The sequence below is a fragment of the Lutra lutra genome, chromosome 1 (assembly GCF_902655055.1).
Source record: "Lutra lutra chromosome 1, mLutLut1.2, whole genome shotgun sequence".
In the NCBI taxonomy this organism is placed as follows: Eukaryota; Metazoa; Chordata; class Mammalia; order Carnivora; family Mustelidae; genus Lutra; species Lutra lutra.
The window spans coordinates 78,143,148-78,167,572 of NC_062278.1; the positions used below are offsets into that span (position 1 = coordinate 78,143,148).

The window sequence follows — 24,425 nt, forward strand, 5'->3', positions numbered from 1 at the left end:
AATTTTCTCTCTTAAAAACAGTACTGTAGATCACATGTATGTCCATATATTTCTGTGTAGTTGTTTCAACATATTTGTAGAAAATTTCCTGGAAGTGGGATTGCTGGACAAAAGCTGTGCAGCAAAATGTTGAATGATATTTTCCAATAGCTTTCCAGAAAGATTGTACCAATTTACAGTCTGAGTGGGATTTTTCCTTTCATCTCTGTTGTAAAAATCTTTTAAAACAATTCTAAACTTAGAGGTGAAAAAAAAATCCATGCAATTTAAATGTAAATATACTTGCTTATTAGTGAGAGTATATATTTTTTTGTATTTTTAATGTCCATTTGTATTTCTCTTGGAATTTGATTTTTTATGTCCTTTTCCCATTTAAAAAAATCAGGCTGTTTCTCTTTATTTACTGACTTGTATGTGCATTTCTACATATTTAGTTCCAACTGGCATCACTGTAATCTCACTTTGGGCATTTCCAATCAACAGTGATCACCCAGATCAGGCACCGGAATCTATAGTTTTTAGTTTGTTTGTAATGTAAAGCTACTGAAACACTTAGATGCCTGAATAGTGGGTTCTTCTTGTGATTGTTCTCTCCCTGTTTTTAGAGTTCTGGTCTAGGGTTTGTCAATCGTCTTTTCTAAAGAACCACCTAGTAAATATTTTGGTTTTATGGCCATGCAGTGTTCACCACAACCCAGCTATTCAACCCTGTTGTTGGAGCTGGTAACCAACCATGGATAAAACCTGAGTGCAGTGGCCGTGTTCTAATATACCTTGCTATGGCTCCTGACACTGGAATTTCATATAACTTTAATACAGCATGAAATTTTAATTGTAGTATTTTCTCTGTTGATATTTGAAAATGTAAAAACCATTCTTAGGTCACAGGGGATCCAAAAAGCGGGGGGCGGGGGTGGACTAGGTTTGGCTTGCAGGCTATACTTTGCCACACCTGGTTTAGACTGTTTCCGTAAAAACCGCTGTGATATCAAACTGCCCCTAACCAGCATCCTTCGGACTTGTTAGCTTCTAAGGCTAACTAAGGCAAGACTACATAGTCTCATCTGAATTTTTCAACTTCTGGATCTGAGTCTAGAAAATTTGGCTTCCTTTTTTTTTTTTTTTAAAGTTATTATGAAATCTGGGATTTGTTATGTATATTAAAATTCTTAAACCTGGAAATAGTGACCTATTCTGTGTGTCCTGAGTACTCTGTAAATACCGATCCCTCGGTCTGTCTTGAGTAGATTCAGTTTGATTTTTGGTATCAGAGTGTATGCTGTGTCATGTCGTTGAATAAGGAATTCCCAACAAAGTGTGATTTAGAGTTTAATGTAAATTTTTTCATTTTATGTATAAAAACATAGGTAATTCTGAACACTTTATAGTTCTTTTATAAGAATACTGTAATACCATTGGCATTTTTGTTTTTCTGTTTTTTTCTTTCTGTTAGGGAAATTGTCCTCTCACTGAGTTAATTTCATACAAAGGGAAAGATTATTTGAGAAAGTCTTTGCCCACTCTGCAGTCTCTCAGCAGTTCATGTGGTCATGGCACCGTGGTGTCAGTTTCAACCCACTCTGTACCCCCTGACTCGGATGAGTTGAGGCGTGGATCCGCCCTTCATTTTTCTCGTATGCAAAGTAAGAAGATAGATGAGTTGGCCTCTGGTTTTCTTCCGTTTTAACTATCCTGCTGTTCTTACAGAATGTGCACACTTACACATGTGATGTTAAAGTGACTTGTGTTAGTCTACGTGGCTAGAATGTAGACTCACACTATGTAGAACATGCCTCATTTTTGAAGCATTCCTCTTTGTGCTTCACCACTAACACGCAGTTCTTGCCTGTAGGAGTGCCGGGGAAGTAAATGCAACCACTTGAGAATAGATCTCATTTAGAAAGTTGAGTGAGTTCAACTTTGCACTGATATTTAGCTCAGCAGAATTTGTGGAGGATTTAGATAAAAATTGATTGATACTAAAGTTCAATGAACTTCCATATACTGCAACTCACCCTCTGTTTTCCCTGCTTCTCATCATATTTTGATACTGGTATCCTTGCCTTATATTTGAGAATCATTTCTGGGGATCATAAATAATTGAAATAAATAATATCAGCTTCCAAGTCTGTTATATATTTTGTTTGTAGTAAAAATAGTGACTACGGCTTGTGTAGAATCATATTTCATTATCATTTACTTATGAACTAATTTATGTGTTATGGCACCTTCACTAGAGACTTTGCCCAGTGATGTGTCATAAAAGTTTTTGCAGTTATCCTTTATTACAAAGGTTTGATGTTTGATGTTTGAGTATATAAGAGGTGAGCTGTGGTATCTAATGTCTTTGAACAAAGAAATTCCAACAAAGTGTGATTTAGAGTTTAATATACTTTTTTTTTTTTTTTTTTTGGTATTTCACACAAGTGACAAACCAGTAATTAGAAACATTTTATCCACTTTTCCGCTAATAGTTATGCTTTGCAACCACATATTCACATTTGTTTTTCTCACTGAAGCAATATTCATTAACCCAAATAGCAGGTAGTTTCTGAAAGCTAGTTAATAAAGGTAAGTGGCAATGATGGTATTTTACCATTAATAAAACTGGTTTCTCTAGGATTAAGGAAATACTCAAAGAGTTTTTTGGTATTACAAGGTCATAGAAATAACTTTTAATAATTTTGCTATTTCTGCTCTTTTTATTGGACAAGTATTTTAAAACCAATCTTTTTAATGAAAATTTAAAAAGTTCAGTCCAGTTACCATTTCAATTAGTTTAAATTTCTTAGGCTTTTGCTAATAGTTAGAAGTTAGTAGTTTTAATAGTCTTTGCTAAGTGTCCCACTTAAAATATTATAATGAGTATCACAATAGATCAGTATTTGATTAGGGACTAGAGTGTATGCACATCTCAGTATAATTTTCAGTCAGAAGGTTTTTATCAGCTTCATCATTTTTCCTTAGTTGATTATAACTTGATAATTACACTGTGTTCAATAACGTATTAAAAAAATTACAACAGATATCCTACGGTCACCCACAGTGCTAACACTTTACAAATCATGACTTCTATGTAGTTTAGCTTATAACCACGATGATTAGATACAGTTCATTTTGCTAAACATCTACATGTTAGGTTTCTTTTTCTACATTTTAAGACAGCTTTTAATACTGGATAAGTTAATGAAAATGACTTTCGTTGTTTTCTACTACTTGTTTAGAGAGTCATTGTTACTAACTCAGCTTACTATTAGTCGGTATTTTTACACAGTGTTTTCCTTTTGGATGTTCCAAACGCTAATAGGTTGGAATATTACCTCAGGTGTTTTACATTGGAGTCTCTTCACTTGGGTCACCACCGTCCTGTTCTTTTTTCCTGTTTTGTTGGGATGGAGACGTTGCAGAATTGTGGCACTTCAGCATACTCATTAAGGAATTTTTGAAGGACTTGCAGAGGAAAAAGTAGATGAATGGATCCAGGCATGCATTTAAGGAAGTCAACCAAAGTGTGCTTTCTTTAACATAAAACAGAGTATTCTCAGCGGAGCAGTCAAAGACATCCCGGGTTTGGCTCAGGGTGTAGGGGATGCGGGCAAAATGGAAAGGAACAAAACAAATAAAAAATACAGCAATGATAATGAAAACTTTGATGTTTACCTTTTTCTTGGGGACTTTGCCTACGCCCCTTGTTCTCACATATGACCTGTACAGTTCTTTTGTAATAAGTGTATAACATACAATGACAATTAAAAAATTAATCCAGAAAATGACTTGACAGATGTAATTGACTATTTCATGCCAGACCAGACCAAACTCTGATTTGAGGAAAGAGCATTTCTTCACATTCTTGTCTTTTGGCCTCCTGTTGGTCAGAATCATGTTGGGCAAAGAGAGTAAGAACATGAATGCCCAAATTACGACAGAGAGAATTTTAGCCCCCAAGAGATTGCTGGGGTTGGACATCTTAAATGGCCTGGTGGTTTTCTGGTAGCGATCAATAGTTATCAGTCCAAGGAATGAAATACTGATGTACATTGTGAAATAAAATATGACAGAGGTCACTTGGCACACAAAGGTTCTCAGTGGTCCTGTTCCCAGTTTGGCATCACTGAGAATTTTGAATGGAAAAGTCAGAATCATGAGAAGATCAGAAATGACTGTGTTCTTAAGAAAAATGATAAAGTTAGATTTATTGTGGATTTGAAAGAAAATCCTCATAGCCAGACTGTTTGTGATGAGTCCAACAAAAAACAGGACAGTGTAAAGGAGCGGAAAGAGGACCTGGGTGATCTTGTAATCTCTGGTGCATAAGCTGCCATTCACAGCCACAGAGGTGAGGTTGTCCATGGCTTGTGTTTCTTCTTCACTACCTAGGAGAGGAGAGTAGGGATGGTTATTTTCAATCCCAGACTGTCGATTTTGGTTTTATCTCTGTGTAACTTTTTTAAAAAAGTATTTTATTTATTTGGGAGAGAGCGAGCGAGAGAGCACACACAAGCATAACAACAGGGGTGGGGGGGCAGAGCTAGAAGGAGAAGCAGGCTTACCGCCGAGCAGGAAGCCCAAACTGGGGGTCCACGTGAGCTCCATCCCAGGATCCTGGGATTATGACCTGAGCCGAAGGCAGTGTTTAACTGACTGAGCCACCCAGGCAACCTCTGGACAGCTTTTTCTAAAAACTGAGCTTTCCGATCCTTATTGTGACAGTAAGAATACAGAAAATTGAATCTCAGAATACTTAATTGTGGCAAATACCAAATAAAATGGTCTGAAGTACGTTATATGAAGGTAGAGATACTTTGTATTTCTCAATTGTGAAATGTTTGCCTCTTAAAGGACGTTTTTGTTAGGCACATGCGGACAGTGTGTAGAAATGGGAAGGGAAACATGGGCTGTGCTTTATTCCTTTACAGCTTCATTTCCATGCCTTTTAGCTTTTTTATTTCTATTCACAGTCACTTTTTCTGCATTCTCATTATTCCTGGGCTTCATTTACTCTGATAACCATCAAAGGGTTCCAAGGAGAGGTGACGGATAATTGGCTCTTAGAATTTAAAAGTAGAAAGGGGCAAGAAATTTCTATAAAATCACTTGAAGGGAATTTATTGTTAAATATTAAATCAGATATAAAACTTTATAATTGGAAGATATTTCTGCCTGTATATTGCTCAGTCACCCATTCAGAAATCAGCCTCAGACTAATTTTTTAGCTCCAAATATTTTAACCCACATATGTCTTATTTCTGACTTTGCACAGTATATTTGAAATTTTTACATACATTCTCTTGAATATCCTTCATTAAAAAAAAAAAAAACAACAAAATCAGCACACAAAAAGAAATCGTCATCAAATGCTGTTCTTCAAAACAGCCAGGGCATACTTTCCAGTCTGTAGAGTATATAATGATAGCTAAAATAAAGTATTAAAGCCATGTCCTTGTCTGGTTCCCTAGGTTATTATTCCACAACAGGGGGCTATAAAAGAAAACTAACACTTGACTTGAATACATTATCGGGCGTCTAATTAACGTTTTTCTTTCATCAAAGGCAAATAGAATTGATCTATATCAATGTTATTCCGAAGTATAAGACATGGTGTTGTTCAAAGCATACATATCCAAATTAGACAAAAAGATTCCATGTAAAAAAACTTAAGTATAACAAATAGAGAAAATACTAAATTCCCACAAATGTAGTATTTCATTGTCTAATTATTGAATAAAAGATTCATGTCATGAAAAAAAGATTCGTGTCACAATTAGGGCTTAATTTTCAATATCTCCTTCCCAGTTTAACATGAAGAAAATACTAAACAACAATACTACTAATTCAGTATTAAATTGAGGTAAGATGGTAGATTTTAAGCTTCCTTGCTACTGCTATATACTCTAATTTGTGCATTCTCTGTTTTGAAAATTATCTGTTGGGAATGATCATTTTGCATAGAATGTCACCTTATTTAATGAGTAGTCTTGATAACAGGATATCACCTCCATCTATCTATATTTAAGTCTCACTTTCTACTCGAGGTAAAACAAGACCATTTGTGTTTTATTTCCATGCTGTGTGTATGTGTGTGTGTGTGTGTGTATTTAATGAAGAAGTTAGTGGTTGTCTCTAACAGCATTAATACAGCTTGTATTTGAAATTTTATTCCAAATAAGTACCTGAATTGATATCAATTATTGTTGAAGGTTTCCAATTTTAAGAAAACTTGACAAACATGTACACACCCATCATCTTGTAAACACATACATTTGTCCAATACTTTATATATATAGTTACCTGGTTACTCTGTTGATTCAGGAGGATTTAAATGTATCCATTAAGTGGCATTTAGTACATCCTGCAGAATGGCATCTGGTATTTTCCTTTCAGTGTCTTAGTTTAGTTGTTATTACTCTTTATGATCAAGTATCTGCTGAGCTTTCATCAGTAAATCTTGAGTGTTCTAGAGAGAAATGAAGAGAGGAAGAGAGGACTTCACAGTCAGAAATTACCTTCCAACACTCTGGACTCTAAGCTGTGCAGACACAGTGTTTCCGTCTGGCCCCTTTTAGGACTTCTGCTTTTATTTCCCTGGGAAATGTGGGGCAGGGTGGGTTAAGAATTCATCTTTTAAGAAGCAGTTTTAAAATCTTGCTGCTTTTTGCTGAAACCTGCCAGAGTTTGATGCTTTATGAGTTCTTTTGATTATTTTCCATGCACATGATAAATCCATGTTGAGATCAAGCTTTTTGAAGTCGGCTTCCTGGAGAAGGTTGCAGGCTTGCTTTCTCAGATAATTATTTACCTGAAAACATACTGTGCTCAAGCTGGGTGATATATCGCCTTTTAACAAGTAATTACATTAACTCAAAATGTGTGCTTGTTATAGATGTTAAGTCTCTTGTTCCTTGTTTTTTTCCTGGTTAATAATGTCATTATTTTAAATCTGTGTTTGATCAAGTCTTTGTACGTGAAACAGTTTCCTCTCATTATAAATTTTAAGATTCCAAAATTACATTAAAAAAGAAAAACAGTTGTATCCTTTGCCAGACTTATTATAAAAGTGTCTTTTATGCTTTTCGTAAATAGAATTTAAATATAAACAATTTTTTTTGTAACCTTGCTTTTTGTTTGGGGGGAATATATCATTAAGAGATCCCTGTTTCACTAATACCTTTATATAAATACTGTTATTGCTCACACTCAGACACATACAGTATTTCAAACTATAATGTTCTTTTTCCCAGTAGATCCCCTTGAGTAGGTGCCTTTGCTATGAACACATGTTTTGGTTACTTGTTTCTTCTGAGTTTTGAGTGTGTCCATTGCTGCATGTTAAATCATCTTTGATCCCCATTTTCAAAGTGCAGGATAGCAGCTCAGCATCGCCTAGGAAGTTGTGACAAATATACGTTCTTGGGCACGAACCTAACTCTAGTGAATCAGAAACTCTGGGTAGGTTGCAGCCTACCCGAGTAGGTTGCTGCCTACCCGAGTAGGTTGCTCAACTGAGTGAGCCACCCGGGTGCCCTGGAAAAGTGGGTACTCTTCAGTTATTTTTGTTTTGAAATTTATTGAAGTTAACACATTTTAATACTTATTTAAAGACATATTAGACTCCACAAGTAAGGAGTCTTGGGTTTGGGGTATTTAGCAAAAGAGAATGCTATGTTGATCCAATTATTTGTCATCCCTGGCTTGATTGTTTTGCTTTTGAAAGTGGAGAACTTGTGTGTGTGTTTTATATATAGTCAACCCCTCTGACACTCATTGCATTGTGCTCCTAGGATGCATTGGGCCTGTTGGATAAAGCTGTCATTTCAGCCATACCATGGGCTATAAGCTATTGTAGAGCAAACATTTCCTACATAAATCTAATGAAAGGAATCTCCTATTTTCTGGATTTAAAGAAGTTACTCCATTTCAGGTAGAGTAATGAATGAGAAGAAGGCGCTCATTTCTTGTTCCCTCGACCTGACCTCCCCATGTCACTCCCTTTTGACACACCTGCCTGAGGCTTATCACTCATGTAATATCTATTTGAAGTTAATTTATTCTAAAGAGAATAAAGTGGCATTTTGAAAAACTCAGCTAAAAGAAATAATTTGAAGGCCTCTTTTAACGGTTTTTTTCATTTTAATAGATTAACGTACAATTTTATTGTAAAAAGCTCCATGGTTTTTTAAAAAGTATTTTTTTTTAAAGATCCGTTTATTTATTTAAGAGAGAGAACCTGCACATCCTGAAGGTGGGGAGGGGTAGAGGGAGAGGGGGGAATGAGTTTTAAGCAGACTCTGTGTTGAGTGTGGAGCCAGACATGGGGCTCCATCTCATGACCTTGAGACTACAACCTGAACTGAAAACCAAGAATTCGATGCTTAACGGACTGCACCTCCCACGGACGTCTTAAAATGTGTTTTTTTTATTACTTTTCCGGGAGTTGGGGTAGGGTGCTCTGTGCAATTTATTTCGTGATGTGTGCTAGGTTTGCATTGGATATTGAAACATAGGCAATTACAGAGTGTTGGGGAAGTATGAAATGCTGTATTTTGTTTTATTAGAAGGACTGTTGCATTTACTTCACCTATTTTTTTTTAGTGTTTGGAAGAAAAGGAAGCACATCTAGAGTGGGATTCTTTTTTATCTCTTTTTAAAAAGAACATTAATTTATTAACTTTAATAATATAATTATTCTACAATTATTGGGGCACTCTAGAAATACCAGGAAGTACTAAAGAAGTAAAAGGAGAATATGCATCTCTGATCATCTCACCTCTGTTATCACATCTTAGGAACACACACATGTTTTGGCAACATTTCTAATCACTTATGATTTGATGATGACTTAGAGGAGATTTCATTTCATTCATTTAACTCCAGTTCTTCCTTCTTAAGGGTATTTGGTTTAAGAGATTTATTTTAACTTCTGTAGTCCTACAAGCCTTCCAGAGCTTTTGGACACATATCCTCCTAGTTTCTTGAGCACCTAAGTCTTTGTAAATATTAGATATTATCTGGAGAAAAAGAGAAATTGATCCTGAGCTTGAGATTTTCAGGAATTAGTTTATAGGTGAGATGACCTGTCCAACCTAAGCACAACAGTTGGCTGGCATGAGAGGGGTTGCTAGACTTCTCGACTCTCCAGTTGACTTTTTTTTTCCTAACCAACAAGTATGTCCTTCAAGGTAGAAATAGAGTAATTCTTTGGTACCGATCTCTAGTCATTGATATTCCTTAAAACTATGCAACTTGAGGGTTTTTAATACCTAGTTGAAAGAGCAGAACTCATTGATACCTTTCGAAATATGTGGTCCATTTTCCAAGTTTGACCTTGTTCTCGTATAGTATGAATTGCTATTTGAAGACATATTTTTGACAAGTACAAAAAGTTGATATGAATTAATCTTGTAGGCTAATGAAAAACCGTTGCTTTTAAACTATTTCTGCATTTCCTCTTTGAAGACCTGTAACAGCTATCACGATTTACCTAAAAGATATTAATTATCAGATACAAATCTGGTCTTGAGACCCCATACAAAGGCTGATGGGTGGTTCTTTTACAGCTAAAGGCCATGTTGCTCTTGCTTTTTAATTTCATCCCTTCACTCTCAACTCGTCACTTTCCTTCTGGCCCAACTCCCTGAGCAAATCAGACCCAATGAATTGATACAAGATTCTTCCAGTTCCTAATTTTTTAATCTCCAAATTTCCCTGTAGTATTTTCACCAGCCTCCCCCAACCTGGTTAAGTAGAAAGTTGTCCCTCTCTTTCCTTCCAAGTCCCCACCACCATCTGGATGTCCTTCACAGAGACTCATTTATTTGAGACATATCTTTGGCACAGGAGTTTGCCTTTGGTTGTCCTAATATAGTTCTCCTCCCTTAATTTTCAAGCTTCATGCCCAACTACCAGTAAGTCCCTCACTTTTACCATTTCACCATCTACTCTTACTACAACCTTGTTTCCAGTTTTCTGCTCCACTACTCTAGAGAAACTTCTCCTTTGAGGTTCGTAAGTAGTTTTTTAAAAATACGTAAGTCAGAGAGGCATTTGATGTTGTTGATGGCCCCTATTGTTAATGTCTACTTTCTGACTTCAGTGTCCTTCACTTGTCATTCATCCTATTAATTATAGAGACTGTGTGTGTATCATTCGGTGGCTTGTTTATCTCCTTTATATCTCTGCTCTGTTGGTTCGTTCCTCCCTCCCAAGGAGAACATATTGCTCTTCTCCCTAACAGCGTATATTCAGTACCTAATTAGTGGCATCTAAGAAGAGTATAACTGTGAATATGACAGACCTGTGGGTTCTTCCTCACAAAACTGTCTAGCAGAGACAACAGACGTTAAACAAATAGCTCAAAATGAGTAGATTGCACTGTGGCAAGTGCTCCAAAGGCTCTCCTCCCCTCCCTACTGCTCCTGTGCTGTGGGCTTTCACCAACTGAGGTGACAGTGAGGGACCTGATGGTGTAATTGTGTACAGCACTTACATGCGTGAGGGGCAGCCTGTTGAAAGTATTTAGGTGGCAGGAGGAGCAACAGCAAAGGAAGGAAGTATCCTAGCGTCTTGAGGAAATGTTGAGTAACGCAGTACAGTGTGAATCCGTGGTACGTGAAAGTGAGACGTGGAACTGTAGAAATCTGAATGGACAGCAGGGGGTTCTGTGTCTGATATGCTGCAAAACATTTTACATGCTTCATGTATTCTCATTCTCATTTATTTTTCTCAGTTATTCTTAAAAAAAAAAAAAAATCTCAAAAGGAAGCTGGTATTAGTCCATTTTCTCAGGGGAAGAATCTGAGGTCCAGAAAGGCTCATTAGGACAGAAAGACTCAAAGGACCATGTGAGTCAGCAGATGGCACAACCTGAATTCAGTCACAGTGCTCTCTTATCCTGAGCTTGGACTGTTACTGGTATGGGGGAGCCATAGTATCTATGCGTTTGTGACGAGCTCTGCAAATACTTTTATGATCCTGAATCTGTGTTCCTTGAGGACAGGGAACATTCATCCTTGTATTGTCTCAGGATTCCTAGCATCTTGCCTTCCCACAAGTAGATACTCTAAAAGCAGATGTTCAGTAACTTTGCTGACCCCTTTCCATCACTTGTCACACAGAATTTTACATTAAAACTATTGATAGGTACCTTAGCTGAAAATAATTGCCAGGGCACATGACTGGCACTGCCTGAGGTTTGTTTTCATTTTAGATTTTATTTATTTATCTAGGGGCGTGGAGAGAGGGAAAATTCTAGCGGGAGGAAGGGCAGAGGCATAGGGCAAGAGGAAGCAGGCACCCCACTGAGCATGGAGACAGATTTGGGGCCGGATCCATGGACCCTGAGATCATGACTTGAGCTGAAGGCAGACGCTTAACAAACTGAGCCACCCAGACTCCCCCTGCCTGAATTTTGTACAGTTTTCTCCATGTCCTCCTGTTCCCTTCCAGGGTTCATATGTACACATCCCACCAGACAAAAAAGAAATATATCAATAATGCTCTGCAATGGCAACAAAAACTGGGGATTAATAATCAGCTCAGATCATTCAGGTGTGCAACAAAATGTAGGTATCACTGCCTGTGCTGATATTCAGAATGCAAAGAATATAAGATAACAGCAACTTCTAGAAGAGACATCCTCCTAGCTTTTTTTTTTTAAGAGGCAAACTTAAGCACCTGAAACATTACTAATTATTTAGCAAAATGGATCACAAATGGGTATACAAGTGTATATTTCTGGGAGAGTTTAATGAAAAGGAATCCATGCAAAGAAAAGTGATGACCTGAGTGCAAGTGTGTGAGAAAGACCGAATGATGGGAAGTGACAGAAGCTGAGAGAGAAAACAGGCTCTTATTTCAAGAGGGCAGAAATAAAATGCAGCTTTGCGCAGAGGGCAGAGTTTGTGCAGAGTCTTTGGTTTGTTTTTTAAAGAAGTCAAATTAAGCATTGGAATTCTCCAAGTCTCAAGGCTTTTCTCTTTTTTTGCAGCCATGAAGAACACAGTGCAGTTAGTCTTTCGTGGGAGAGTCTTTGCTCATGCAAGCTCCTCAGAATTAGATACTGTTAGGAAGTGCCTGACACGGGCAAGCATGTACAAAAAGCTAAGAAAAGGCAATGGACTGAGGCAGAGAGCTTGGAATCTTACCAAGAAAATGCAAGAGTATAGATGTGTTTAGTGGTATGTGTATGTATTTCTTGTGCTGTCACTAAGTACTTTCTTTTCCCTTGTGCTAGAAAAAGTGCCTGAATTTACTGTGTCTGTGAAACAGGGGCAGAGGTGGTCCAGCAGAGGTGTAGAACATGTTTGCATTTCCAGCTACTTGCCTCACACCTAATGAGACCTGCCCTCTTTATTGTTTTGTCATGTGGAAATAAATATACATACATTTCACATAGTCATGTTGGAAGCCAATGGAACATTTTTCTCCTCAAAGTACTTGCGGATCCTAGTACGTTCATTTAAAAAAAAAAAAAATATTTAGTGATGCCATCTATAGAAAACCAAGCTTGCTAAGAAATAACATTTTCCTTAAGGAAGAAGTATGACTAGATAATATGTAATATGTGAAATTATTACCATGTAAAATTTTAAGCAATAAAAAAATTTTCAAGAGTCAAAACTTACTCTGTAGGGTACGCCCACATCAAATGCTTCTATTAAGACTTCAGGTCAGTTGACACTTTTTTTTTTTTTTTTTTAAACTTTAGCAAGTTCCAAACTGGAAAAACAAGGGTGTTGCCAGTGGAGGTTGAGGTGAATTGAAAGGTGAGCGGGCTGCCATCAGCACAAGCCAGCATGGAGATGCTGTGGTTAGTGCATTTCATGGATGTGAAATGCAACCCCACCCCTGCAAACAAGGGTTTCAAAATGTATTTTCTGTTTTTCAGGATGAATCTTCAAGTCATGAATGTAACCAGCGCACAATCCTTCTTTATGGAGTGGGCAAGGAGCGTGACGAAGCGAGGCATCAGTTGAAGAAGATTACCAAAGACATTTTGAAAATCCTAAATAAGAAGAGCACCACAGAGACAGGGGGTAAAGAGCCTTAATGCATTTGTTCCCATCGCGCCGTCTTTTGCCTTTCCTCTTAGCATGGTCTTTATCAAAGTCATACAGGGCACTGTCACCAGAGTGCTTCCTCTCCTGAGTGACTCTCATATTGAAATATGAATAAGCACGTTGAAATTTGAAGGCCTTGGTTCCATTTATAGTAATCCTTATATTAAAATACCACATACTCTATAGACACATATAGGTAATTTTAATTTTCTACTTCCTTTTTTTTTTATTCTTCTCAAATTTTCTACAGTAGACATAAATGAAGTACTGAAGAAGGAATTGGAAAACCCTTAGTCTGGAAAGTTCCATTTCTTCAATTCTTTACCATCCCTTTTTTTTAAGCTTGTAATTTGCTCTTTCTACTCACATTTGCACGATAATTGAAACTCAGGATAGTATAGTTGCTGATCTTATCTTCCATTATTCAGAAGGATAATTGTAATAGGTAGTGGTGGCTACCTGTAACACCTAATGATTTTAACTAAAAAAGGAAAATTGGGTCTTTGCTCTATAATGCCTTCTTTATTTGGAATAGTCTTTTCCCATGCTCTTGACATAGATTTTTTACAGTGAAGCTATGCCTCTATATTATGTCACCACATTGCGTAATTGGAATTCTGTAATTATCCACTTCACGTTTGCCTAATTACTCTTTTCTAAGGATTGTTTATTTTATCAGGCCGTCATAAGATGTATAGTATGATATCATTATATATATTTCACTCTCATTACTGGTGTTTATTTATTTGTTATATAAATAATCAAAGAAAAAAAGTTTGGATTTCCTCTATGCAAACAGTGTTCTTCCTACACATGGCATAAACCACTCAAGGAACCCTGCTTTGTTGGCCAGTACAAAATACATACGTTTTTATGAACCTCTTCACAGGGCCTCTAGTCTTTATTTTTTAACTAGGTGATTTACTTAGAACTTGCCCACACTAGATCTTTCCTAGAGAAAAGTATAGGGAAAACTAATACAAATGGCTCTATGTCCTCTCCACCGGTAGGGGAGCACATGCAGAAACAAGGTACAAGGGCAGCATGCTTCTGAGTGTGAATGTGGTGTTGCAGGTGTCTGATGTCTGAGGCGATCATCTTTAGAACATACTGGAAGAATTACTTCAGATGATTTACAGCAGTTCCCTGACTCCCCTCCCTTCCATGGCCACTGAAGGACCTTGTACCACGCTGGCGCCGTGAGGGAACAACCAAGAGTTGTGGATGGGAAATGAAACCTTGTTATTGTTGCCCTGTCATTCTTGAGCTTGGTTTAAAAAACACAAAACAAAACAAAAACCCAGAAACAAAGAACCTGCTCTGAGAAAAACTGTTGATCTGTTGTTTTGCTGTTTCTCTCTGTAAGAGAAAAGAGGAAATGGATTGCATGTAAAAGGTTGAATTTAGAAGCCCTAAAACTAGCTAGCAAAGAGATTTGAAACTTCTTTTTGTGTATTTGGTATTCGAGTGGCCACTGTCTTCTTTAGAAGGGTCAGTAATACATGTCTCATTGAAATTAAATTTTAGAGAGTCTTTCCCAATCTTACGGAATTTTTGGGTTTGGAAGGCTTCTAGGGATGGGAAGGGGAAGGAAACACTGTGGTGTCCTTTTTGGTTGAGCCTACTTCCTTCCTTCACAATGAGTGTTTAATGCCAGATTACATGCAGTCTATCCTATCTTTGTATAGTCTCTTAAATAGGCAGTTCTCACTTATGAGCTCCACAAAGAGAACATCATTGTTGTTTCATGCTGCTTTTTGAGATATCAGCAGTGAAACCATCACTGTGGAGAGATATTTGCAATGGGAATTTTTGTCTTTACCTCATTTTATTTTATTTTTTAAAGATTTATTTGTTTTTCGGAAAGAGAATGTGCGTAAGTGGTGGGAGGGACAGAAGGAGAGAAAGTCAAGCTGTCTCTACCCTGAGCAGTAATCCCACCCAGGGACTCGATCCCACAACCCAAAGATCATGACCTGAGCCAAAACCAACAGTCCAATGCTCAGCCGACTGAATCACTCAGGCGCCCCTGTCTTTCCTTCATTTTGGATACAATTCCTCAATCAGAAATTTTTAAATTTTGGCTGTAGTTATCTTTCTTCTGATAAATAGAGTTTAAATCACTACTTAAAATAGTATGCTCGCTAGACACTAACTAGCTGTACTTCTGATTAATGGTAATTTGCTCACTGTTTCAGCAAAGAGGAGAACTGGTAAGGCAGGAAAACAGCTTGTGTTAATGCGTCTTTGATTTCTAGCTACATATAAAAGTATGGTTTTGAGGAACTTATTTTAAGTGTTCTCACATCAGCCAGGCCTTATGTCAGAGTTCAAGTGACAGTTCCAGTTCATGGTCAGTCTTCATTTTCTGTTTACATTGGCCAGTCATCTTTGGTTGTGAGTAGTTTCTTTTGTCTTTTTCTTTTTTTTTTTTTTAAAGATTTTATTTATTTATTAGACAGATCACAAGTAGGCAGAGAGGCAAGCAGAGAGAGAGGAGGAAGCAGGCTCCCTGCTGAGCAGAAAGCCCTATGCGGGGCTCAATCCCAGGACCCTGGAATCATGACCTGAGCCGAAGGCAGAGGCTTTAACCCACTGAGCCACCCAGGTGCCCCTGTCTTTTTCTTTTTTTAAACATTGATGAAGTTTACCATGACAAGAAAGGCCAAAATTTCCAGGATTTAAAGTTTTGTTTTTTTTTTAAAGGAAAACCAAAATTAAGCAAGAGCAATAAAATGTATTATGGAAGCAAATTAACATAAAACAAATGAGGAAAATCCATGGATTACAACTACATTGTTATTTATGTAAATATCATTAAAATAAATTAGTCCATTGAGAACCACCACTAATTTCTTAATGCTTTTTTTTTAAAAAAGTGAATGTAAATTGCCAAGAATCAATTGTATGAGGTTTTAAGAAGTTAGCTATATGTAAGTAAAATAGAGCCTATTTAGCATAAACCAAAAAAGGTGCATTTGTGAATTCTCATGCTGGCTGTACTTCTTCAAGTGTGTTATTTTTGCTTGTTTATTTGTTTTGGTCCCAGGAAGAACTGATTAAATATGTTAACTTTGCTTTTCCAGCACATTATACCCAAGACCATTGATGTGAGTTTTCAGCCTTGGATCAATGATTTTTAGCTCATGAGAAATTAAAAACTTGGATATTTTAAGCATGCTTATTACATGTGAGCAGCTATATAGAAGGCAAATGACCACACTTAATTTGAGAATAGATATTGAAAATCGAGTAGGTTTAATGAACTTCTTAGTTCTTACTCTTGTTAGATTTGGTGGTGTTTAACAGAGGTGGCATTCTTGTACCTTCTGTTGCTCGTCCCCTTTTAATTCTGTGTACTCTGGATCAGGATTGGTTTGCTTTAGGAAAGAAAACACCCTGGTGTATGCAAGCCTGAGCCTTCACCTATAGACAACACTTGATTGTATTTGAAGGAAAATCTCTTCTAATGTTCTTTTCTAAAACCATTACGTTTGCCTTCAGCAAAATCTTTTTGCATTCAGTGAAATATTTGTGTCTTTAATAGAAAAAAAAAATCTGTAAGGTGACCTTTGTTCTCTGAAAGTAAACTTTCCCAAATAAGAAGATGTTAGTGATGAATCTCCCATCTCATAGCCTTAAACTACTTAGAATCATAGTGTTAGAAATGATCTTAGAGATCATATAATCCAAACTTTCTGGTTTTTTTTGTTTGTTTGTTTTAGATTTGTCTTTATAAATGCATATATTTAAAGATATTTAAGACAGGATCTGATTCTTTTTGGATCTTATCCTTAGAACTGTTGAGAAGAACAGGAGTCCCCCTGGGATAAGTAGTGTTTATATAATTTTTTTTCCTGGAATTTTCTTTGAACTTCTTTATGCTAAATTGATAAATGTGGCACTTTCCCATTATGTGGAGAGTTTTAATTCCTTGCTACCCCTAAAAATGTTTAAAATTGGGTAAATTTCTTTTTTAACATATTAAATTGTTTGGGGAGAATATCATGGTGAATGTCCTCTAACAAGATGCCTGTGAACTTTCTGTTCTGTCAGTGTGACCTTGGTGAATTTTTTTCTCTTTTTCATTGTTGTCATTGTATATTAAGAGTTAGTGAGAAATGTTTATAGAGGTACTTTCCCTTAACAGCCAAAATCTGGAAACTACTCACTAGAATGAATAAATAAATGGTGGTATATCACACATTAGTATACTATCCATGTGTGGGAATTACTAAATTTTAGAACAAGTTAAAATTGTCTCAACAATATGGATCAATTCTCAGAATCACATTGTTGAGTGAAAGCTGCTGGATGTAAAAATTATTTCTTCTATGGTTCCAAAGTGGGCATTCCTTATCGAAGCCTTTAGAGGTCAGGATCTTGACCTTGGGCAGAGAAGTGATTAGAAGGAGCCTGATGGGGTATCCGAGTTTCTGGTATGTGATTTTGTGATTTGAGTCTCATTACCTGAGTTTATTTACTTTGTAGAAATTCATAGTTTGTGCACTTCCCCATATATGTTATACTTTAATAGAAAGTATCGACTGAGAAAATCAAGAGCTTCTGTTAAATGGAAAGTAATGTATCCACTGTATGTTTAGTTGGAGATGAAGGACCAAAAGCCAGGAAGAACAAACAGGAAGCATTTCCGACCCTGGAGACTGTGTTCACAAAACTTCAGCTCCTTTCATATTTTGATCAGCATCAAGTGACGTCTCAGGTACCTGTTTAAAACTATGTGTTATGCATTGGGGCTATTCATATTTACTTCAGAATTTCTTTCATGCAGTATATGTTTTTGGCCTTACTTGGTTGTAGAGATATGTTTTTAAAACATATTCGGAATCATCTCAAATTATTGAGTAGTTCAGTTTTAAGTGTCAGGTTGCCTTCTTCAGAGAAATTAATTTTTATCACAAATACTTTTGCCTTATGATAATAGTCAACACTGTATCAAATATTCCCTAATCCAATACTTATGTTACCACATTTTGGTTCTACATTGCTATGGTGAGGAAGAAATTTGTTGATGACTAAAATAAAATACTATCTAAATGAGCAAAAACCAGATCTGTGTTGTTTTATGAATACACTGATACTCAGATAGATGTTATCTGGAAATTAATTAGCATGTGTAGTTGTTTTACCATTAAGATAGGTTAAGATCTTAATGAGCACTTGGCTTATTTCTTCAAATTAGAGTTGTAATAAGGAAGTTACTGGATTTGCACATAGTTTTGGTTTCTGTGGGAATATGTTTTAACTTTCTTCTAAGTAGATTATATAAATTCAAGTTTTTTGCTTAAAAATTAAAATAATTTTGAATATTGATCTTACAGTTATTTTCAATTATTTTTGTTTTTGGTTGCCCAGATCTCTAACAATGTGCTGGAACAAATCACGAGCTTTGCTTCAGGAACATCCTATCATCTTCCTTTGGCACACCATATTCAGCTTATCTTTGATCTTATGGAACCAGCGCTGAACATCAATGGACTGATTGATTTCGCAATACAGGTGTCAGACAGACCCTGTTTCTCTCATTTTTAGGAAAGCCAACCTGCTAGGCATCATATAACTTAAAATGAGCAACCCAGTGCATTTTTTAATAATAGATACATTCTGAATCAATAGTATTCAACTAGTATTTTTATTGTAGCTGTGTTCATAGTTTTCAATTAAATAATTATAACCGGCACTAAAATATATAAAAGTCATTTAAAAATGTGAGGGTCTTGAGGATTTGTTTTTGTCCTTTGCTGGTTTGTTTAAGGACAGGTGAAAATTTATTTACTACTTATTGTAGAGTATATTTTAGGTTAAGAGCAAAAAAAAAAAAAAAACCTTTCAATTTGTCCCATTAAATTTCTTATATACATACTTGAGTTCATTTATTATCTTGCTTTTAGTGAATAGAAGTAACACTCATTTTCTATTTCTTATTGGAGGTGTTTTATTAATAACAAGAAAGTAATGATAAATAACTTCTGTTTACTTGAAAAGAAGGGGAAAGAGAGAAAAGTGAGAGGTGGGGATGTTCTCTGAAATCATCTGGTCTAGAACTTTGGGCTGCCATCAAGTTTTGGTAGCTGTTTCAGCACTGGATACTTTCTGATTGTATGTACCATGATGTCTAGACAGAGGAAAAACCGTAGAAATTGGTAAAGGATTAAAAATAAAAACCAGCTTAATTCACTGGGGCTTGTTTTCTCACACTGTAGTTGTGTGTGCATATGGTCCTGCAGCAGGAAAATGGGTGTGATAAGATGGTATTAGAATGACTTGGTATGTCTGCGGCTTGTGAAAAGAAATGTTTTCCTAGTTCATTTTGGCAGCTACATTTTCATTTGGTCTTTCTCCCATTGTAGCTGCTAAATGAACTGAGTGTTGTGGAAGCCGAACTGCTCCTGAAATCCTCCAGCCTGGCAGGAAGTTACACAACGGGACTGTGCGTGTGCATCGTGGCTGTTCTCAGGCGGTACCACAGCTGTCTCATCCTGAATCCTGATCAGACAGCCCAGGTGTTTGAAGGGTTGGTATTCAGAACATCATGATGGTTTTTCACATTCTTGTTTTCTGTGTATAATTTGTGACAGAATATTGTAGTGGTTTTAAGAGGAAAAAGAGTACAGGTGTTTGTTTCAATTTAAAAGATAGTGGTAAAGACCACTTTTGCCAGAAAACATTGATCAGGGAAGGAGATGTAAGCATGAAAAATAGGTCCTCTTAATAGACAGGCCTTCCTTTCCTGCCCCTAGCTTCTATCAGTATAAGCCAGTCATTTACAACACTGTCATTTGCTATCCTGAACCATGGCTTATTATGAATGATGAATATATGACAGTTGCTTTGTTGATGTAATTTCAGTTTATATTCAAGACCAAATGAGCTTTGCACGCATTGTTATTGATATTTGCTTCTTCAATTTCATTTCTTTTAGAAACTAAATCCATCTTGACAAAAGTTAATCTAGAACAAATGACTTTCTTAGTCTGTTTCTGGTTTGTTTGAACTATAGGGTGAAGTTTTCTCTACTGTCACTCGTGCCGTTGGACCAAGTCCTAATATCATCCCCATTAGAGGTTGAGGTGACAGAGACAAGAGAAATAGAGTGACAAAACACCTCTTTGAAGCTCCTTTTTGTCTACTGCAGACTTCTTTCTCTTTTTATTTTATATATATATATATTATATATTAAATATATGTATTAATACATTTTGTATTATATATAATATATATTTATATATTTTAAAACAAAAACAAAAAACCCTTCTTTTCTTTTTCTGACATTTCTCTTCCTGGATTTAAAAAAAGCATGGGGGTCTTTGGTTCTACAGTACTTTTTTTTTTTTTTTTTTAAATAATCTAGCACATGCAATCAATTTATAATCTATTCTAGAGTGCCATCCATTTAACAGAAGCTTTTTTGGGAAAATGAGATGCTGTCACATTAATAGTACACATAGACTATTAAATGAAATCTCAAACATTCCAGATATTTTTAAAAAGTTTGAAAATAAATATTTTAGAATTCAGAAAACATAGGACTATCTAATAGCCCTGAACTACCCTGTAAAATTGCATAATTAGAACCATTCACAAATTAAGAAACTGAGATGCAGGGCTTTTAAATGAAGTGTTTGGTGAAGTGATACACTTAACATTGCATAGCTCATAGATCTCCCAGATTGCTAAGTCAGAGCACATTCGTGCTCCTTGATTTATACTGTGCCTTCTAAACTGTGTTTGGAAACCCATTAGTCATGAAATGAATATTATTATATGTTTTTACAAGTTTTATTTTTGTTATTTTGAAATTTAGTTCAGTATCACTTATTTTGTCATGTTAAATGTATTATCTAGTAAATATTCATAAAATCATATTTGATATTATATTTTTATTTTATCATTTATACTAAAGGTAAATGTTTTCCCCAAACCTTATTTTGTGCTGATATGCATATACTGGATCTCAGTGTAAAACGTTTTTCTTACCTCTAACAAGTGAAAAAAATCCAGAGAGCCCTGGCTACTCTGGTATGGGTATCTACCAAAATCTCAGTAAATGTTTGTTTACTTTAATTACAACATAATTTCTGCTCTTTAGAGTATGTCTGGAATTATTGTTAGTATATTTAACAGATTGAATTCTCTGCTTCGTAATTTTAGGATACCTTGGCTGTAATTGATAGCTTTTATCAGCCGTCTGGTGGCTCTGTCCACTGATATCAATTCACCGGGCTTGGGATGCAACACTGTCATTTCTTTATTGTCTGGTCATTTCCACCTCTGGGATTTGTGATTGTAGTGTCTTTCTTGGCCTTGACCATCTAGGCTCACTCTGGCTCCCTGCCAGCCCCTGGAGAGAGCTGAGGATTGGGAGTCCGGAGACCTCAGCTCTCCTCTTGGATGATCTGTGAACTAACTTTTTGCCTGTGGGCAAGTTATTTCACCTGTCTGAGCCTCAGCTCCCTCTTTATAAAATGAGGAAACTGAATTACAGGATTTTGAAAGCCCTTTTCAGCTTTAATAATCTGAGTCATCGATAACACTATTGTGATATTACTGAACCCTATAACAGAATACAAGATGGTAATAGTGGAATCAGACTTACAAAGAGGTGGATCCACCACCAGTGTTTACTTGTGTGTTATATGAAGCTTTGTGTTGAATGAATTGTGGCCAAAGGGACCATCCTTCCGGTATGGAGAAAAGGGCACAGAAAAGGAATAGTAACAGTACTTCTTTGTTGAAAGACTTCTAGAGAATGTCACTAAAAAGGGGGAGGGGTTAATTTCTTACATAAGGTAAAGTAAAATTGTGTGTAGTTTGGATAAACAAGGAGAATGTGACCTCATATCATGAATTCATCAAGTTTTTGCTAGAACCAGCTCATGGTACTGAAAATGAATTTCCCCAGATTTACTAATTTAGGGACTTGCTCTTTTCCCAAGGATTGGACTTAAGAATCTTAGCAAATGACCTGAATTTATTAATCTTTTTAATGAAGAAGGTTCTCTATTAACAGCTTTCATCTAGTGTTCTAGTCATAGCATATTTGATGAATTCCTGCATACATACCTTCTGTATGGAGGAATTTCTTTCATTTCTTGGTGTTAATGATATTTCTCAAATTTTCAAAAAAATCATCTAGTATTTTAGTATCTTAATAGAAAAGTGATATTTTATGCAATTGTGGACTTTTGCTATTAGTATCACAAACCTGATACTTTTTTCTTATATTCTCACTCTGAAGAATTCAAACAATAAGATGTATATTAGCAAAATATGTGTCTCATTTCATCATATATTCTTCCCCTCAGGTTATGTGGTGTGGTAAAGCATGTTGTGAACCCCTCAGAATGTTCCTCCCCCGAGAGATGCATCTTAGCCTACCTCTATGATCTCTATGTGTCATGTAGCCACCTCAGAAGTAAATTTGGAGACCTCTTCAGGTGGGTAGAAGAAAATCAACAGGAATAGGATTATGCCTGTATTTGGTAGTGACCCAACTGATACTGTTGTACTTTTTAATAATGAAAATCAATAATAATTGTATCTGCCAGAATTCATGTTGAATTATCTTTCATTGTCACTTTCACCTCCTATTACCAATTTCTGTGCATGTTTAGCTATGATTGCAATTCTGAGGTAAACTTGAGAGGAAATATTCTGTATTTTGCACTTGCTAGTACCTCACTTGGAACGTTGTTTGCCTGCTGTTTGCATGCTTACTTTCTCAGTGCCTTTGCTTCTCTGCTTCCTGCACTGTACTATTTCAGATGGTGTCCCTGAGTGGGTGTCATTCTTTGCCATCTTAGCGTCTGCTCCTAGCCCCACAAGTAGACAGGTGCTAGAAAATAATGTTATTTTAAGGAAATTTTGATTATTAATTGTAGGCGGGGGTACAAAGGGGATGATAATAGTGGCAAAGTAAATTTGTCATCTAGAAGAAAGTAAGGAAAGAACCATCAATTACAGTTCTTTGTAAATTCTGTGAGATTTGTGTTCCAGGTTTGTGTAGAATGTGACTGCTCATCTTTGCTTTGTTACCCCCACCATCTCTTGGTTGGGCTACTGCAGAGTCCTAACTCGTTTCTCAGCTCGCACCCTGACTCTCTTTAGCATACTGTCAGCATACCTATTGAAGTCATCCTTTTTTTTTTTTTTTTTTTAAAGATTTTTTATTTATTTATTTGACAGAGAGAGATCACAAGTAGACGGAGAGGCAGGCAGAGAGAGAGAGAGAGAGGGAAGCAGGCTTCCTGCTGAGCAGAGAGCCCGATGCGGGACTCCATCCCAGGACCCCGAGATCATGACCTGAGCCGAAGGCAGTGGCTTAACCCACTGAGCCACCCAGGCGCCCCTGAAGTCATCCTTTTAAATCAAGATTAACTCAAAGTTTTCTAGTGGCTTCTTATCTACACAGAATAAAATTCAAAGTCCTAACCTAGCCTTCAGGATCCACGGAATCCAGTCTACTCTTCTCCCTCTTCCCCATTGTGTACTCCATGCTAACCACACAGACCTCCTTCCTGGTCTTCACACACACTCTAAGCACAGTCCCGTCTTGGGGCTTTGGCACTTGCTGCTCCCATTCATGTGATCCTTCTCCTCTCTTACATGTTCCTCCCCAAAGTACATTCACGGTTCTACCTCCCTGCCCATCCTGTTTTAAATAGCAGCCTCTTCCCCCTACCCTCTGTCAACCTCTGAACCTTAGCACTTGCTACCATTGGGTAAATTATATATGTATTTATGGTCTGGCTTCCTCCTAGAATGTAAGCTTCATGAAAAGAGGAACTTTGATTTTCTTCCCTGCCGTATCCTGGTACCTTGAAGAGTGTTTGGCTTCTAACAGGCACTGCAAAAAACATGCTGAATGGAAAATTCCGCCCCCATATGATATTTTTAATGGTATTGATAGGGGAAAAAATGGGAGAGAGTATGTCATCCTGAAATGAGCTGGGTTCCCAAACAATTCCTTGTAGAACATTCGTGTGGGTCTTAGGAAACATCTTTCCGCAGAAATGATGTAATAAGAAAAATACCGTACACTCTTACTTTACAGACCGCTTTCATTTTCAGTTTATGGTTTTCAGAGAGCTTTCTCATACAGGATTTGGTTCTTGAAACCCAGTAGTGAACTTCCCAAGAAAGCCCCAATAGCCTGTTTGACCCCTAGTGCTCCTGCCGGGTAGTGCAAGTGTGTTCAGGAAATGAATGCAAGTATCTCACCCTGGGTATGTGGAGGTTTAGGAGACCAACAATGAGCTGAGGGTCAGTGCGGTGTCACTTCACAGGGAGAGGGCCTGGCTCACATTTTCCTGATAAACACCTGGAAGACCAGCACAGCTCTCAGGAAAC

At 36.7% G+C, this 24,425-nt stretch overlaps 2 protein-coding genes across 9 annotated transcripts in view; one reads left to right on the forward strand and one right to left on the reverse strand.

Moving 5' to 3' along the window:
• The window catches only part of MED12L (mediator complex subunit 12L), a 333,058-nt gene that overhangs the window by 238,501 nt on the left and 70,132 nt on the right, over positions 1–24,425 (forward strand). For all 7 annotated transcript variants that reach the window (XM_047727957.1, XM_047727948.1, XM_047727968.1 and 4 more), the window contains 5 exons: positions 12,884–13,031; positions 17,660–17,778; positions 18,432–18,575; positions 19,427–19,590; positions 22,382–22,513. In XM_047727957.1, the coding sequence (XP_047583913.1) occupies positions 12,884–13,031; positions 17,660–17,778; positions 18,432–18,575; positions 19,427–19,590; positions 22,382–22,513 (707 nt within the window). The remainder of the gene's footprint in view (positions 1–12,883; positions 13,032–17,659; positions 17,779–18,431; positions 18,576–19,426; positions 19,591–22,381; positions 22,514–24,425) is intronic.
• The window catches only part of P2RY12 (purinergic receptor P2Y12), a 44,790-nt gene continuing 20,885 nt past the window's right edge, over positions 521–24,425 (reverse strand). Inside the window, exons 1-3 of one of the 2 annotated variants that reach the window (XM_047728143.1) lie at positions 12,621–12,935; positions 6,289–6,454; positions 521–4,373 (exon numbers count right to left, since the gene is read on the reverse strand). In XM_047728143.1, coding sequence (XP_047584099.1) covers positions 3,331–4,350 — 1,020 coding nt within the window. In that variant the 5' untranslated portion in view covers positions 4,351–4,373; positions 6,289–6,454; positions 12,621–12,935 and the 3' untranslated portion in view covers positions 521–3,330. Of the gene's footprint in view, positions 4,374–6,288; positions 6,455–12,620; positions 12,936–24,425 lie in introns of those variants that run through there. The other variant, XM_047728134.1, reaches the window with a different exon arrangement.